We start from the raw sequence: 13623 nt of genomic DNA, 5'->3' as shown, positions 1-13623 counted from the left end.
AGGGCTAGCTAATTCCTAGAGACAGCAAACACGCCTCCACAAGCAAACCAACCAATGCAGAGCCCACACCAGCCACCTCCTTCATCTAACTCCACACTCGGGCCAGGATTTCCTAATCACCAGCTGCCTAATCACAGGTACTAGACAAGTAAAGCCTGCCCCCTAGCCGAGCCCACTGAAGTTGCTGACACTGTCCCATCCTAAGGGCTCGAACTCACCTGCACTGCCTCACTGTTCCTTCCCACAGAAAACAATGTGGGCTCTGGGCTGTGCTGTCCCTCCCCTCTGCCTCCGGAGCCATGCTGCTACTTCCCCACGTGGCCCTATATGGTGTGGCACTGTAAGTAATAGACTTGCAAGCAACTGTCTCTGTGTCTGTCACCTTACCTGATTAAAACTAATCCTGGGTACATTTTAAGACAGAGGCCAGGAGGTTGGAAGGGTCACCTATGTGGATTCTGAAATCGCTAAGAATTCTGGCAAGAGTGGTACTGCACAGAGTGACAGTGAGTCAGGAGCTGACCTGGCTGTGGAGAGGAGTGACAGCGGAGGCTGGTGGATCATTACCAAGAAAACGAGTTAAAGCTGGGAGCTTCAAGGGCGAGGGGAGATGGCCCTGTCGGCATAAGGAATATTCACACTCGTAGAGTATCTCTCTGAGCTTATTTGGGCCAAATTGATGACTATTGCCAGTCGTAGGGGATTCAGAAAATGCTCGCTCCAGAGAACGGCAGTTTTGCAGTTTATTTTATACATTAGAATATAAGGAGGAGCCGGAAGGAGGGTTACAGGGAATCCATGGGCGGGAGGATAAGGGGGCAGGAGAAAGCAAAGCAGGGAACTCTCTAGGATTGGATAAAAAGTAAAAGCAAGAGACACATTTCACATTGGTGGGTGCAGGATAGTTAATAATTAGCATTTAAAGTGCACAGAGATGGTATTCGGGGAACAGACAACAATGAGGGGTTCTGTAGTCTCCTGCTCTGGTGGTGGGTGTGCCCTGAGGGATCCAGAAAAGAGGAGATTACTCTGACATGTTATCTTAGATGCAAAAAGACAACAGACAGGCTCACTTAAGGTACAGACTGACCTTTGTCAAGGAAGCTACAGGCCCAGGACACGACCCCACCGTGACCGGCTTTTAGTTAGGAATTTGTGTGTTCAGACCACCCTGTGTGGTTGATTTTGTTCTGAGTTTGTAGGGCCTGCCATGTTGGCCTCCCTGAGCTTGTCAGGTTCAATCTGTGACCCCTTTTCTGTCCACAGCCTGGAAGTGGTCACAAGGAGTCAGAAGGGTATCCACCCCATCTGCAGGCCTGGAGGTACAGGAGTTGTGGGAAAATAAACAACTACACTTACAAGTCAGGACGTTTGTGCTGATGGCAGATATGAGGACATAGCAGTAGTTTCCAGAACAGGGCAAGGGTGGGTGATAGGGTCAGAATAAAGGCTGTGCAGGGCCGTATGGGGTCCGATTGTGGGAGACAGAAGATGATCTGGGACAAAGGCCATTGTTTTCTGTCCTCATTTATTCCATCTCAGCAGCGGCCAACACACATCTCTCTCCTTCCTTCCTGAAACACTTCTTGACTTCTGTTGTGGACATTTGGCATTCTGGGCTCCCCCTTCCCATGGGCACCCTGCACCCCTTGTTGAGGAGTTCCCCATCTGCAGTCTTGACAAGAGAGTGTCTCAAGTGTGGCCAATCAGACCCTCCTTCCTGGAACATGAGGCCTCAAGGAAGCCAGGTGAAGCCTGGTGCTGGTCGGCTTCATATCCCTGGTCCTCTGGGGCTCCCTGGCCCCTCCCTTTCCTCACCAGGCCCACCGGGACCCCTCCAGCCTGGAAGTCCCCTCTCCTTTTGCCGAGGGGCTAGATTAGGTTTCTGTGGCTTTCACTCCAAACTCTGATGTCAGCAACACCCTGACTTAAGTTACCATCTGCAAACAAGCGTCTAACAAATCTTTAGTCCTTTGTCTCCCCCAAACTCATGCATAGAAGCAAATGGCTGATGGGCACCTGAGACTGCTTGTCATGACTTTCTCCCACACCAAAAACAACTTACATCCAGGCCAGTTTTCTCCATCAGAAAATGCTAGCGTCACCGCCACGCCCTTCTTCAGGCAGGCCCATGTTTAACTAGCGGTAGGCTTCTCTGAGTAGGCGTCACCTTCTCCCTTCCAGACTCTCTCTCGGGTCTCCCACGTGCACGCGCCCCGCCTCCACAACTCACTCTGCACAGAGGCACAGTTTTGAAATGATAAACCAGAGTACATCCCTCCTCATCCCAGAGTCAAGCGCATCCCGACCCCACGTAGCCTCCGCCCAGCTCTCCCTCCTCTCCCAGCCCTGCGCTGCGGCAGGTCTCCCGGGCCCCCACCGCCCAGCACCCGTGTCTTCAGGGCTGGCTCGGCGCGAAACGGCTTTCTCCCGGTACCCCACCCCGAGCGCCCAGGACCCCAGAGCGCACGCAGCAGGGGCCCAGCACGTCGGCCCGCCCTCGTGACGTCCTCCAGTCGAGTGACGCGCGGGGCTGGGTGAAGGGCCCGTCCCAGCGACCCCGTGGCGACCCGGCCCCGCCCCCTCGACAGGTGAGCCGGCCGCTCTCCTGGGGCAGCAGGGGACGCCGGTGCTCTGGGTTCCCGGGAGCCGGGCCGGACCTCCACACTTCGGGCCGACTCTGGGGGGGTTGGGGACCGGCAGGAAGGGAGGGGGAATGGCCGGCACCAAACCAGTGGGAAAGGGGCGTGGCCGAGTTTGGGGCGGGCCAGGGAGGGGCGTGGTCGAGGGGCGGGCTTGGTGCGGGAGACGGTCCTGGAGGGCGAGGGGCGTGCCCGGGGGCGTCACGGTCGGCGGCCGGGGGCGGGGCCGAGGGCGGGGCGAACCCAGGCGGTGCTCAGAGCTCAGCGGGCCCGCTGGCGGGCGGGGTTGGCAGTGAGAGGCTGTCCGGCGGGGCCGGCGGGCGGCATGGGGCGGGTGCAGCTCTTCGAGATCTGCCTGAGCCATGGCCGCAGCGTCTACAGCCCTGGGGAGCCGCTGGCGGGAGCCGTGCGCGTGCGCCTGGGGGCGCCGCTGCCCTTTCGAGGTGGGCGCCGGGTCCCCTCGGGGCGGGCTGGGCGAGGCGGGGCTCAGGTGGCTGCGCTAGCACCTGCGGCAGGGCCCTGGCTCCCGGAAGCGGCTGCCGGAGGCGCTGCCGGGGACACCTTCCCCTTATGTTCCGCCGGCCTGGGGCCAGAGTGGGCTCCACTCGGGTCCCCCGGCTGTGGGGAGGACTGGGTAGAGCTGGCGGGGCGGTTCAGACTCGCCGGGGAGGGAGGCCGGCGGCGGTGGGGTCAGAGCATGGAGCCCCGGTGGCCCAGTCCTTCCGCCTTTGCCCTTCCTGTGGTCTCCGCCTCCGGGGGGCGGGAGCCTAGAGCCTGTCCACCTTGCCGAAGCCCACTCTGATCTAGACACATGCAAGCCTCCGACCTTCCCTCTCGGGTCTCTAGTGTCCGCTGCACCCCGCACCTGCTGGGTCCTCACCTGGAGCCTGGCCCAAGCTGGGCTTTCACACACACCCATGTTCCTGGCGCAGGGCCTCGCTCTTCACAGTCAGTCCAGCTGCGTGTGCGGGTCCCCAGCAGGGCCCACCGGACACCCGCTTCCACCCAGTCTAAGCTTGTCTTTGCTGGCTGGAGGTGTCTCGCTCATCCCTTCTGAGCCCCAGGCCCCCCCGGTGCAGTGGGCCTCTGGGAGCAGAACCTGAGCCCTCCTGGCCTATCCCTCTGCTGGTGCAGACACCTGGGGCTTCTGTGCTGGGATTGGCTTGCTGCAGGGGCTTCGCTAGGGCCCTGTGGACAGCGGCCTGGGTGGGACTTCACGGTTCCCCCCTCAGGGTGCTGGGGGCAAAGCTACAGCCCAAGGCCCTCTGCCCAATCCCAGGTTCTGAGTGTAACCTTGTGTGAGGTGGCCCTGTGGGGTGTTCTTCCACCTTGGTGTGCTTGGCCAAAACCACAGCCGCCAGGCTTCCCTCTGAACCTTGAGCCTCCAGGTCCCTGCGTGGTTTACAGTTCAGCACTTCTGGTCCGCACTGAGGACTGCGAGCTGCTGTCCTCCTCTATGGACAGCCGCCGCCCCCATCCTGGACAGGTCTGGCCCGCCCCCCACCATGACAGTTTGACTCTACAGGATGCTCTGCTCTCGAGGTGGGCAATGAGCAGGGTAGTGCCCAGACAGCAGCGGCAGCCCCAGCTCTCCCAGCTCACTGAATTCTCGTCAGAGGTCAGATGCCATTCCCCCCACTTCCCGTGGTCCAGAACTCCGTGAATCCTCCTAGCAGCCTGCGAGGTGGATGCTGTTACTATTCTCATATTACAGATTTGGAAACAGGTCAGAGAGAAGAGGCCCGCAGGCTAGAGCTTTAGTGCAAGGACATGGCAAAGGCTGGGCTACCTCAGGTTTGTGGGAGCTGGCAGAGGGTTGGAGAGACTCTTAGTACCAGATGAGGAGTGAACAGAAGTCTTGATGGTCAGACTACAGGTGGTGCCAGGGAGGAGGGCTGGCACCTGGATAGGTGGGTGTGCTAGCTCTAGAGGAAAGTTCCAGAAATCACCCAGGAACACAATACATGATTTTCCTTAGAGAACCAGAGCAGCCCCAAATGCCAAACAGGGGTGCCCATTAGTTCAGTACCTGCGTTCTGTTGTGCTCGGAGCGCCGTTAGGATTAACCGTGGTAAACACAGTGCAGTGCGGTGGAGGCTGTACCTTGCCAGAACACACCTGCCCTATCCTGGGGCCATGCCATGCATGGTTTCACCTACAGGAACAGACCCCCCTGCCTGGGCAGGAGGGCCAGGCGTGCATGTGTGTCCGTTCTCCTGTACCTGCAGTTCTCCTACGGAGAAGAGAATGGACAGGGAAAGGATGTCTGACCCCGAGGTGGTGACTGGGACCTCCGTGTGTGTGTGTGCGCGCGCGCAGAATGGGCCTCTGCATGGTGTTGGCAAGGTCACAGCGTGGGCCTCTGTGGTAGCCCGAGGGTCGGTTTGATGGTTTGTTTTCCTATGGCTCATTCACCTGAATTCTGGGGGCTGGGTCCAGGTGGGTGGGTGAGTGCTTTAGCCACCCTGCTGTTGGACACGCGGGCTGTGCCCAGGTGGTTTGCTGTTCTGAGCAGTGTTGCTCAGGGCTCCTGGGAAAATTGTGTGAGATGCTAAGGGGAACCGCTGGGCCTCGGGTATGTGTGTGAAGAGGTGTAGCACAGGTGCCTGGCTCTTCCCTGGGGCCCTCGAATCAGCCTGCACGTTGATCTTTGTAAGGGAGTGCCTGTTCCTACCTGCTCTCCAACATGTCAGAATATTTAATATTTGCCAACCTGATGGGTTTAGATAGAAAGTTACCTGAGTGTCCTTGACTTCTAGTGAGATTGGATCTTGGTTCCTATTATCTGATACTATGATCCCATAAGTAACAAATCATCCCTAAACTAAGTGGTTTAAGAACAACCGTTTTATTATATCTCACAGCATTATGGGTAGGAATTGGGGCAGAGGTAAGCAGGGCAATTTGTGTGCCATCCATTGGAGTCACTTGACAGTGCTTGGCTGGTACTGGGCCAGTCTGGGGACCACTGCACCCCTCTAGCATACTCTGTTGATCCCAGCATTCGAATGGCAGCCAGATTCAAGGGGGGTTAAAGCGATATGGTGTCTGGACCCACCAGCACGCCTTTGCGTCAGTTCAGTCACCCTCCCCATCAAGGTTACTCCACTCCCCTGCCTCGTTTCTCTGGGGCTGTGCTGATTTGTCTAAGCACCACCGGCGTTCCAGATGTCAGGGTGGGGACAATTCCAGGTCTGGCCCTAGGAAGGGGTGGTGGACGGAGCGTGGATTGGAAAGCAGGGATGAGGTCTGGAAGGTGAGACTAGGCTGGCATGGAGGCCGAGGGTTGCTCACTGGCAGTGCCATTGGGGGCGAGGGTGAGCTGAGGGTTCGGGAAGGAAGGTCGGTGTGCCATGGGTGACTAACAGGAGACCTGCATCAGCAAGGTGGGGACAGCCTGGGGAGCCTGTGAACACTCCTGGTATGGCTGACCCTTGGCCCCAGGGATTTGGGACACCAGGTTCTTCCTGCATGGTGGGTCTGTCAGGAAGGTGTCTGTTCTGAGTCACCTTCCCCTCACCTGACCATCACATCAGGGGAGGAAGAGGGACTGAGCAGGGAGGCCGAAGTCTTTGGCCTTGACTCAGCCCTGCAGGGAGGGGAGGGGTGGAGCCGCAGGGCTATCCCTCACTAAGCTCCTGCCCCCTCCCTGCTTGGGTCTCCAGCTGTGGTGTCCTCCCTGGTGTCCAGCTGTACCTGGTTGTCCAGCCACGGCCTTCTGACCATAGTGGACTCAGCATACAAGTTCTGACAATTAAGTTCGCAAACTTGTTGCAACGATGTTGCTAACCTTTTTTGATATCAGAGGGATTATTCATTATGAATTTGTACCAACTGGACAAACAGTTAACCAAGTTTACTATTTGGAAGTGCTGAAAAGGCTGCGTGAAAAAGTTAGACGACCTGAACTTTTCACCAACAATTCATGGCTCTTGCATCACAGCAACACACCAGCTCACAGGGCACTGTCTGTGAGGGAGTTTTTAGCCAGTAAACAAATAGCTATTGGAACACCCTCCCTACTCACCTGATCTGGCCCCCATATGACTTCTTTCTTTACCCGAAGAGAAAGGAAATATTGAAAGGAAGACATTTTGATGACATTCAGGACATCAAGGGTAATATGGTGACAGCTCTGATGGCCATTCCAGAAAGAGAGTTCCAAAATTGCTTTGAGGGGTGGACTAGGTGCTGGCGTCAGTGCATAGCTTCCCAAGGGGAGTACTTCAAAGGTGACTGTAGTGATATTCAGCCATGAGGTATGTAGCGCTTTTTCTAGGATGAGTTTGTGAACCTAATTGTCAGACCCCGTACGTTTCCTGGACTGAGGAATTCAAGTTCCTGACCACAGAAAAGTGACGGTCCCTGGTCTGGGTGCTTCCAGTGAGGAGAGGGGGGAGGACCAGGCCATCTCTCCATGCAGAAAATCAGCTCTCCTGGGTAGTACTGGCCCAGGAAGTCAGGGTGTCCCCACCCTCCAGGGTGCCAGACTTGGGGACCTTTTCTACTCAGGCGTGTCTGACCACATTCCTGCAGCATGAGGCTACACTTCGCTTCCTGGAGCGGGAAGGGGTGCTTCCCAGAGGTGATTTGCCTGTGAGGCAGCTCGAAGGTGGGGTCAGAGGTCAACTGCCCCATAGGCCTCTGATCCTCATGGTATCCCAAGCATCACCTATAGGGAGCTGGGTTTTCACAGGTCTGGTGGGCCCAGGCACTGCTGGAGTCAAGGTTACCAAGTTGGGGGTCACCCAGGGGCCCTCTGGGTGACCATTGGGGCCCTCCTATTCTGCATGGCAGGACAGATATCACTCCGTGCCTCAACACCCTGGGAACACCCCAAGATGGGGGATGGGCAGGAGGTGTTCCTGAACGGCAGCAGGCCACTTGCTGGCCTTCCCAGGGCCCAGCTGGATGGCGCTGCCTATCACCTGGGTGCTGCCAGCCCCGCTTGGATCCCTGTGCTGGGGGCAGGGAGGGGCCTGCTTTGGTGGATGGCTGGGGCTCACGCTACCCCCCCCCCCCCCACCTTCTTACAGCCATCCGTGTGAGCTGCACAGGTTCCTGCAGAGTTTCTGACAAGGCCAATGGCACAGCATGGGTAGTGGAGGAGGGCTACTTCAACAGCGTCCTGTCGCTGGCTGACAAGGGTGAGTGTCTGGGAGCCTGTCCCACCCCCCCACTCCAGGGCAACCCTGGCTGACAAGGGTTAGTGTCTGGGAGCTTATTCCCCCCCCATACCCCAGGGCAACCCTGGCTGACAAGAGTGAGTGTCTGGGAGCCTGTCCCCCCGCCACACCCCAGGGCAGCCCTGCCTGACAAGAGTGTCTGGGAGCCTGTCCCCCCCATACCCCAGGGCAGCCCTGGCTGACAAGAGTGAGTATCTGGGAGCCTGTCTTCCCCCCACACATCCCAGGGCAGCCCTGGCCGACAAGGATGTCTGGGATCCTGTCCTCCCTCACCCTGGGGCAGCCCTTGCTTGGCAGTGGGGACTGTCTGTCCAGCCTACTCATCTGCCTCTGGAATCCCTGGCCTGTCCCCCCTCTCCCGGGACTGTGCATTCTGATGGGTTCCTCCCTCTGGCAGGCCCTGGGCATAGCCTGATAGGGGCTGGGAAGCTTCTCATGGATGGGGCTGGGCTCCAGCCCCTGCAACAGCCCTGCCCCCCTCTGTTGTTGAAGCTAAGCACTTGTCCCCCATCCTTTGCCCAGGCCTCGGCCCTGTGCAGCTGTGGTGCTGGAGACACGGGCTGGGAAACCCAGCAGACGCAATGTGAGCCAGTGGGCTGCAGCACCTACTCCTGTCTGGGCCCTGTGGTGTCACCTCAGGGCTCCTGAGGTCCCCTCTCTCCCACATCTCCTGCCTGTCTTTGCAGGAAGCCTGCCTGCTGGAGAGCACAACTTCCCCTTCCAGTTCCTGCTTCCTGGTGAGAGCCCAGCCTGGCCAGGCCTGGTGGTGACAGTTGGTGGGGGATGGGTTGGGCTGGCATCGGGGCACTCGGGTGCTAGTGCCTGCTGTCTCTCTAGCCACAGCACCCACATCCTTCGAGGGCCCTTTTGGGAAGATTGTGCACCAGGTGCAGGCCACCATTCACACGCCACGTTTCTCCAAGGACCATCAGTGCAGCTGCGTGTTTTACATCCTGAGTCCCCTGAACCTGAATAGCATCCCAGATATAGAGGTGAGGAAGGGCGGTGGCCTCTGTGTCCTCAGCTGACCGAACTGTGTCCAGGGCAGGGTGTGGCAGGGCTGGTCAGGGCCTCCAGGGATCTGGCCTGCACACATGGCCAACCCCCTCCCGCCCTCCCCTCATCCCCCAAGCAACCCAACGTGGCCTCCACCACCAAGAAGTTCTCCTACAAGCTGGTGAAGACGGGCAGCGTGGTCCTTACTGCCAGCACTGACCTCCGGGGCTATGTGGCTGGCCAGGTGCTGAGGCTGCAGGCAGACATCGAGAATCAGTCTGGCAAGGCCACCGGCCCTGTGATGGCCAGTCTGCTTCAGGTCAGAGACCTCACCAGTTGGGGAGGGGGAGGCCTGCCTGCCCAGGCTCACAGGCTGTCCCTTCCCCAGAAAGTGGCCTATAAGGCCAAGCGCTGGATCTACGACCTGCGGACCATCGCGGAGGTGGAGGGCGCGGGCGTCAAGGCCTGGCGGCGCTCACAGTGGCAGGAGCAGATCCTGCTGCCAGCGCTGCCCCAGTCTGCCCTGCCGGGCTGTAGCCTCATCCATGTGGATTACTACCTGCAGGTGCTGGGGGCGGGGCGAGAGGGGCGGGGCGGGGCGGGGCGGGAGAAGGGGCGCGGCCAGACCCTCACTCCCCATCCCCCTTCCCCCCCCCGCGCCCCCCCGCAGGTCTCCCTGAAGACACCGGAAGCCACCGTGACCCTCCCAATCTTCATCGGCAATATCGCTGTGAACCAAGCCCCCCTGAGCCCTCAGCCAGGCCCCGGGCCGCCCCCTGGTGTTCCATCCCTTGTGGTGCCCTCCGCACCGCCCCAGGAGGATGTCGAGGCCGTGGTTGGCGGCCCCCACGTCACAGACCCTGTCTCCCTCTTCACCAAGAGCCACTCTCAGCAGCCGCAGCCTGCCACCTTCGGCTCCGTGCCTGGCACCCCTGAGCCAGGTCCTCAGGACGGCAGCCCCGCCTCCCACCCTGTGGCTCCTGCCTTGTGCATCTCCACAGGTGCCACCGTGCCCTACTTTGCAGAGGGTTCTGGAGGGCCGGTGCCCACCACCAGCATCTCCATCCTCCCCCCGGAGTACAGCTTTCAGTGCCACCCCTATGGTGAGTGGGGGCCTGGGCCCTGGGGCAGGGAGGGCCATGGGCCCCATGCAGACCTTGCTCTCTCTCTCCGCAGAGGCCCCGCCGTCCTATGAGCAGAGTTGCAGCGGTGCTGACCCCAGCCTGACCCCCGGGAGCTGACCTCGCACTGCCTTCTCCCCCGCGGGCCTATCTCTGCCCTGGGACTGGACGCCCAGGGCCTCGTGCCTTTGCTCCCGGCCTGGCCCTGTCCACTAAGGACTCGCCGCGCCGGTGTACCCCTCTGTTTCCTCTGTGCCGCCTCTCTAGTCCCCTGCAGTTGGCCTCTACCTGCGGGACGGGACTGGAGCGACGCCATGTAAATAAAGCTCTTCGTTTGTAGAGCTGGGCACAGGCCGGCCTCTCGGGCGCCCTCTTGCGGCCGGGTGCGTAGCGGGCCCAGCCTGGAGGATCCCTCAGCCCGGACCCCTTCCGGGTGCACCCCCTCTCCTAGACCCCGCCCCACTCTGGGTTCCCTCCTCAGCCCCGCCCCTTCCGGACGCACGCCCCTCCACAGGCCCGGCTCTCCCAGGCTCCAGCCCTTCTTGGTCCCCGCCCTCTTACCTCCCGAGCGCGCCCCCTTTCCTCTGCCCCCCCTCGAGCCCTCTGGCTCTTTCTCGGAGCGTGCCCCTCTCCTGGTCTCCCGGCCCCTTTTTTCGGGTGTGTTGGGCCGGAAAGCAGGCCGGTGGAGCCCTCCTGGCCGCGGAGAGGGACCAGCCTTGCGGATTACGAGTGTTGGGTCCGTTTAACCTGGTGCCGGGGCTGGTGCTTGGACCCCCGGTTCTGCTTTAGGATGTGCCCTCGGGCCAGGGTTTCGTGTCCAGAATCCTGGCTTTAATTTAAAATGAGTGACGTAGGGCGAAGACAACCCGTTTCATTTTGTTAACACACACTGTGGGCTTGCCCGTCCAGCACCCATTGTTCTGGGCAGCGCGGTTTAGACCTGTGCCAGAAGGAATCACTCGGGGGTAAGGGAGGGCTTGCCCTTACCCTTGGCCTCAAGTGTCACGTCCCTGCTGTTAGCACTGCCACGTCTGGCTCTGATGCTGCTTTTCGCCTCCCATCCAACTAAGAACACACAGGCCTACTCCCGAGGTCTGCGCTACGAAGGACTGTCTCTAGGACTCAAGGAACTTAAGAGCAAACAAAAAGTCAGGGTTTGGCAGAGCGACATTTCCCAAAGGGGCATCCTGCAGACTTTCCATGCCGAATGGGGCCAGTGGTCCTGGACGGAACTTTGGGAAACACTGGAGGTGGGGTTAAGACTATGGGTTAAAATTCCAGCTCTGCCATATGGTGGAGGGCTGACCTTGGCTAGGTGTCTCAGTTACTTAATCTATAACTAGCCCATGGTACTATGAGGGGACAGGTCGAGCCACCCCCTCGCCCCCAATGTGATAGTTTATTTCTCAAACATTTAACAGTCCAGAGGTTGAAGATTTGGCCTGGTGATGAAACTGTCACTCTAATTGAGGCTTTCATCCCTGGGTACAGGTTGGCTGTTGCAGTTTTCACGGTCACCCAGCTGACTGGGCCTGCACCTTTAACTTTTTGGGGGATGGGCTGGAAACCAGATTGTATCACTTTTGCACACATCCCATGACCACCCTCTGGAAATGTACTCTTAGGCAGCCATGTGCCTGGCTAAACTTTTACTATTTGTGGGACAAGGTGAGGATGAATACTGGAGAAAAGCACAAAGTGTGCCACAAGTAGGATAGTCTGGAAACCATGGGCTGGAAGCTGGAGCCTCATGGAAAGGAAAGTCTGCGTGGCTTGGAATCCCATCCTTGAATGCACTCAACTCCCTTGCTTTGGTTTGCTCATTTAAAGAATGTGGTAAGAACAGAGTCTAGGTCTCATGACTGGCCTGACGGTTACAGAGTTAACAGTCATGCAATGAGAATGGCACCTGACATAAGTCACCAGTGATCATACAAGGATAGGGGCACTTGGGCTGATGGTGCAAAATGGAAGTGTAGCCTACTTCTGACACATTCATTCATACTTGGCATTTGCCAGGTAAAGGATTTTTCTCCACACTTTAACTCACTTATTCATTCAACAAATATTTACTGCCAAGAATAGCTCTAGGCACTAGGGTACACAAAACAAGAATCCCCGACGTGCAGGACTAATACTGTAGTGGGGAAGACAGGCAATACGGCTGTGGAGTAAAAGCCAGGGAGCCTGGGGTGAAGTAGGTTTGTAAGTCGGGTGGCAAAGGAAGGTTTATCCTGAAGAGGCAGTATGAAGACTCAAGGATGGTAGTGAGCCACACAGACATCTGAGCTAAAAGCGTTACTAAGGTCCAAGGCAGGAACAAAGATGGAAACGATGGTCCCAGAGAGGTAGGTGTGGGTGAAAGCAGGTCAGGTTGGGCTATGCAGGCCATGAAGGACGATTGCTCTGAACCCTCTGTCCCATGCTCCAGACAGAGTTTAGGGTCCCTGGCCTGTCATAAGCAGACTTCGGCTGCCCCAAAGAAACCTGGGAAGGTTTCTTTGGTACTTATGCCATGTTGCAAGTTCCATTTCCTCCTATGTACCTGTGAGCACTATCAATGACAGTAAGTGGCATTTTCCAGGAGCTCTCCCATGAGACTTGAGCTCTCACGTGGTGGGAGGCAGGTTAACCTTCAACTCAGTGCCTCCTGAGTCCATGCTGCTTTCCTCAACTCCCAGGGGATGGGAGAAACTGGTCTGGAGGTGGGGAACGGGTGGTCTAAGCCAGTGTTGTCCAAGGAACGCTGTTTGGTGTGCAGAAAAGGTCTTGCCCTGAGCATAACTGGGTGGCAGGCAGACGGGCAGGTGCTAGCCTGGAGCTTGGGGTGATCGGGGACACTGCTCAGCTGGGGCACACCTCCTAACTGGCGCATACCACAAGCCAGGCGTCTCCCTTAACCAGAGCACCCCCAGACGGGGTCAGTCCTCTCCAATGGGACATCCCTCGCCCTATCCCCAGCCTTTCCAATCGGGACACTGTCCCCAACCAGGGCACATCCTCCTAGCGGGGCATCTTCCCCAATCAAAGCACCCTCCCTCAGTCCCGTTATGCTCCTGGCCGCAGAACCCCCTAGCCGGGCATCGCCCCTCGTCGAGGTACCTCCCCCAACCGGAGCAATTCCAAATGAGGCAACCCTCCCGTTGAGACATCCTCTCCAGTTGGGGCAATCCTCCCCTTGGGACAGTCCCTGCCCCCCGCCCCCGCTCGGGGCAGCCTTCTCAGTCAGCACAAGGCCCACGGCTGGCACACACTCGTAGCAGGAACCCCCAACCCCAGCTAAGCACAACCTATCCCAACGCAGCCCAGAGCCAGCGCACACCCCTCCCAGTCGGGCACATCCCCAGCCGGGGCACCGCCCTGGGACGCAAGTCGGGGTCTGCGAAGGCCGACGGAACCCATGTGTGTCCGGGGTTAGAGGTCAGGGGTCCTTCGCCACCTCCGGCCAGCCCACCGGAATGCCTATGCAGACTGAGGGTGTTTGTGTGCGAAAACGGGAGGACAGCGTCCGCCCGACCGGCGGCTGTGGGGAAGGCCGTTCCGCCGGGCCACGCCCCCGCCAGGCCGGCGCGCCCCGGTTCCGGCCGGCGCAGGCCCGCGCCGCGGGCGCCGCTGTCCTGGCCGCATCGCGCAGGCGCGGGCGCGGGCGCAGGCGCAGACGCGCTTGACCGGCCCGCC

At 59.0% G+C, this 13623-nt stretch overlaps 1 protein-coding gene across 1 annotated transcript; it reads left to right on the top strand.

Annotated features, from left to right (window-relative positions):
* The first annotated feature begins 2901 nt into the window (after positions 1–2901).
* ARRDC1 (arrestin domain containing 1) lies at positions 2902–10286 on the top strand. The gene is made up of 8 exons (XM_074331467.2): positions 2902–3085; positions 7679–7789; positions 8515–8565; positions 8666–8820; positions 8961–9143; positions 9213–9389; positions 9495–9927; positions 10001–10286. The coding sequence occupies exons 1-8, from the start codon at positions 2968–2970 to the stop codon at positions 10063–10065; spliced, it is 1293 nt and encodes a 430-aa protein (XP_074187568.2). The 5' UTR covers positions 2902–2967; the 3' UTR covers positions 10066–10286.
* Positions 10287–13623: the final 3337 nt, after the last annotated feature.

Source organism: Rhinolophus sinicus, chromosome 16 (genome assembly GCF_057876585.1).
Source record: "Rhinolophus sinicus isolate RSI-liver-muscle chromosome 16, RSI-T2T, whole genome shotgun sequence".
NCBI classification, from domain to species: domain Eukaryota; kingdom Metazoa; phylum Chordata; class Mammalia; order Chiroptera; family Rhinolophidae; genus Rhinolophus; species Rhinolophus sinicus.
Note: the sequence above shows the minus strand (reverse complement) of the source record. Positions and strands in the feature narration are given on the sequence as shown.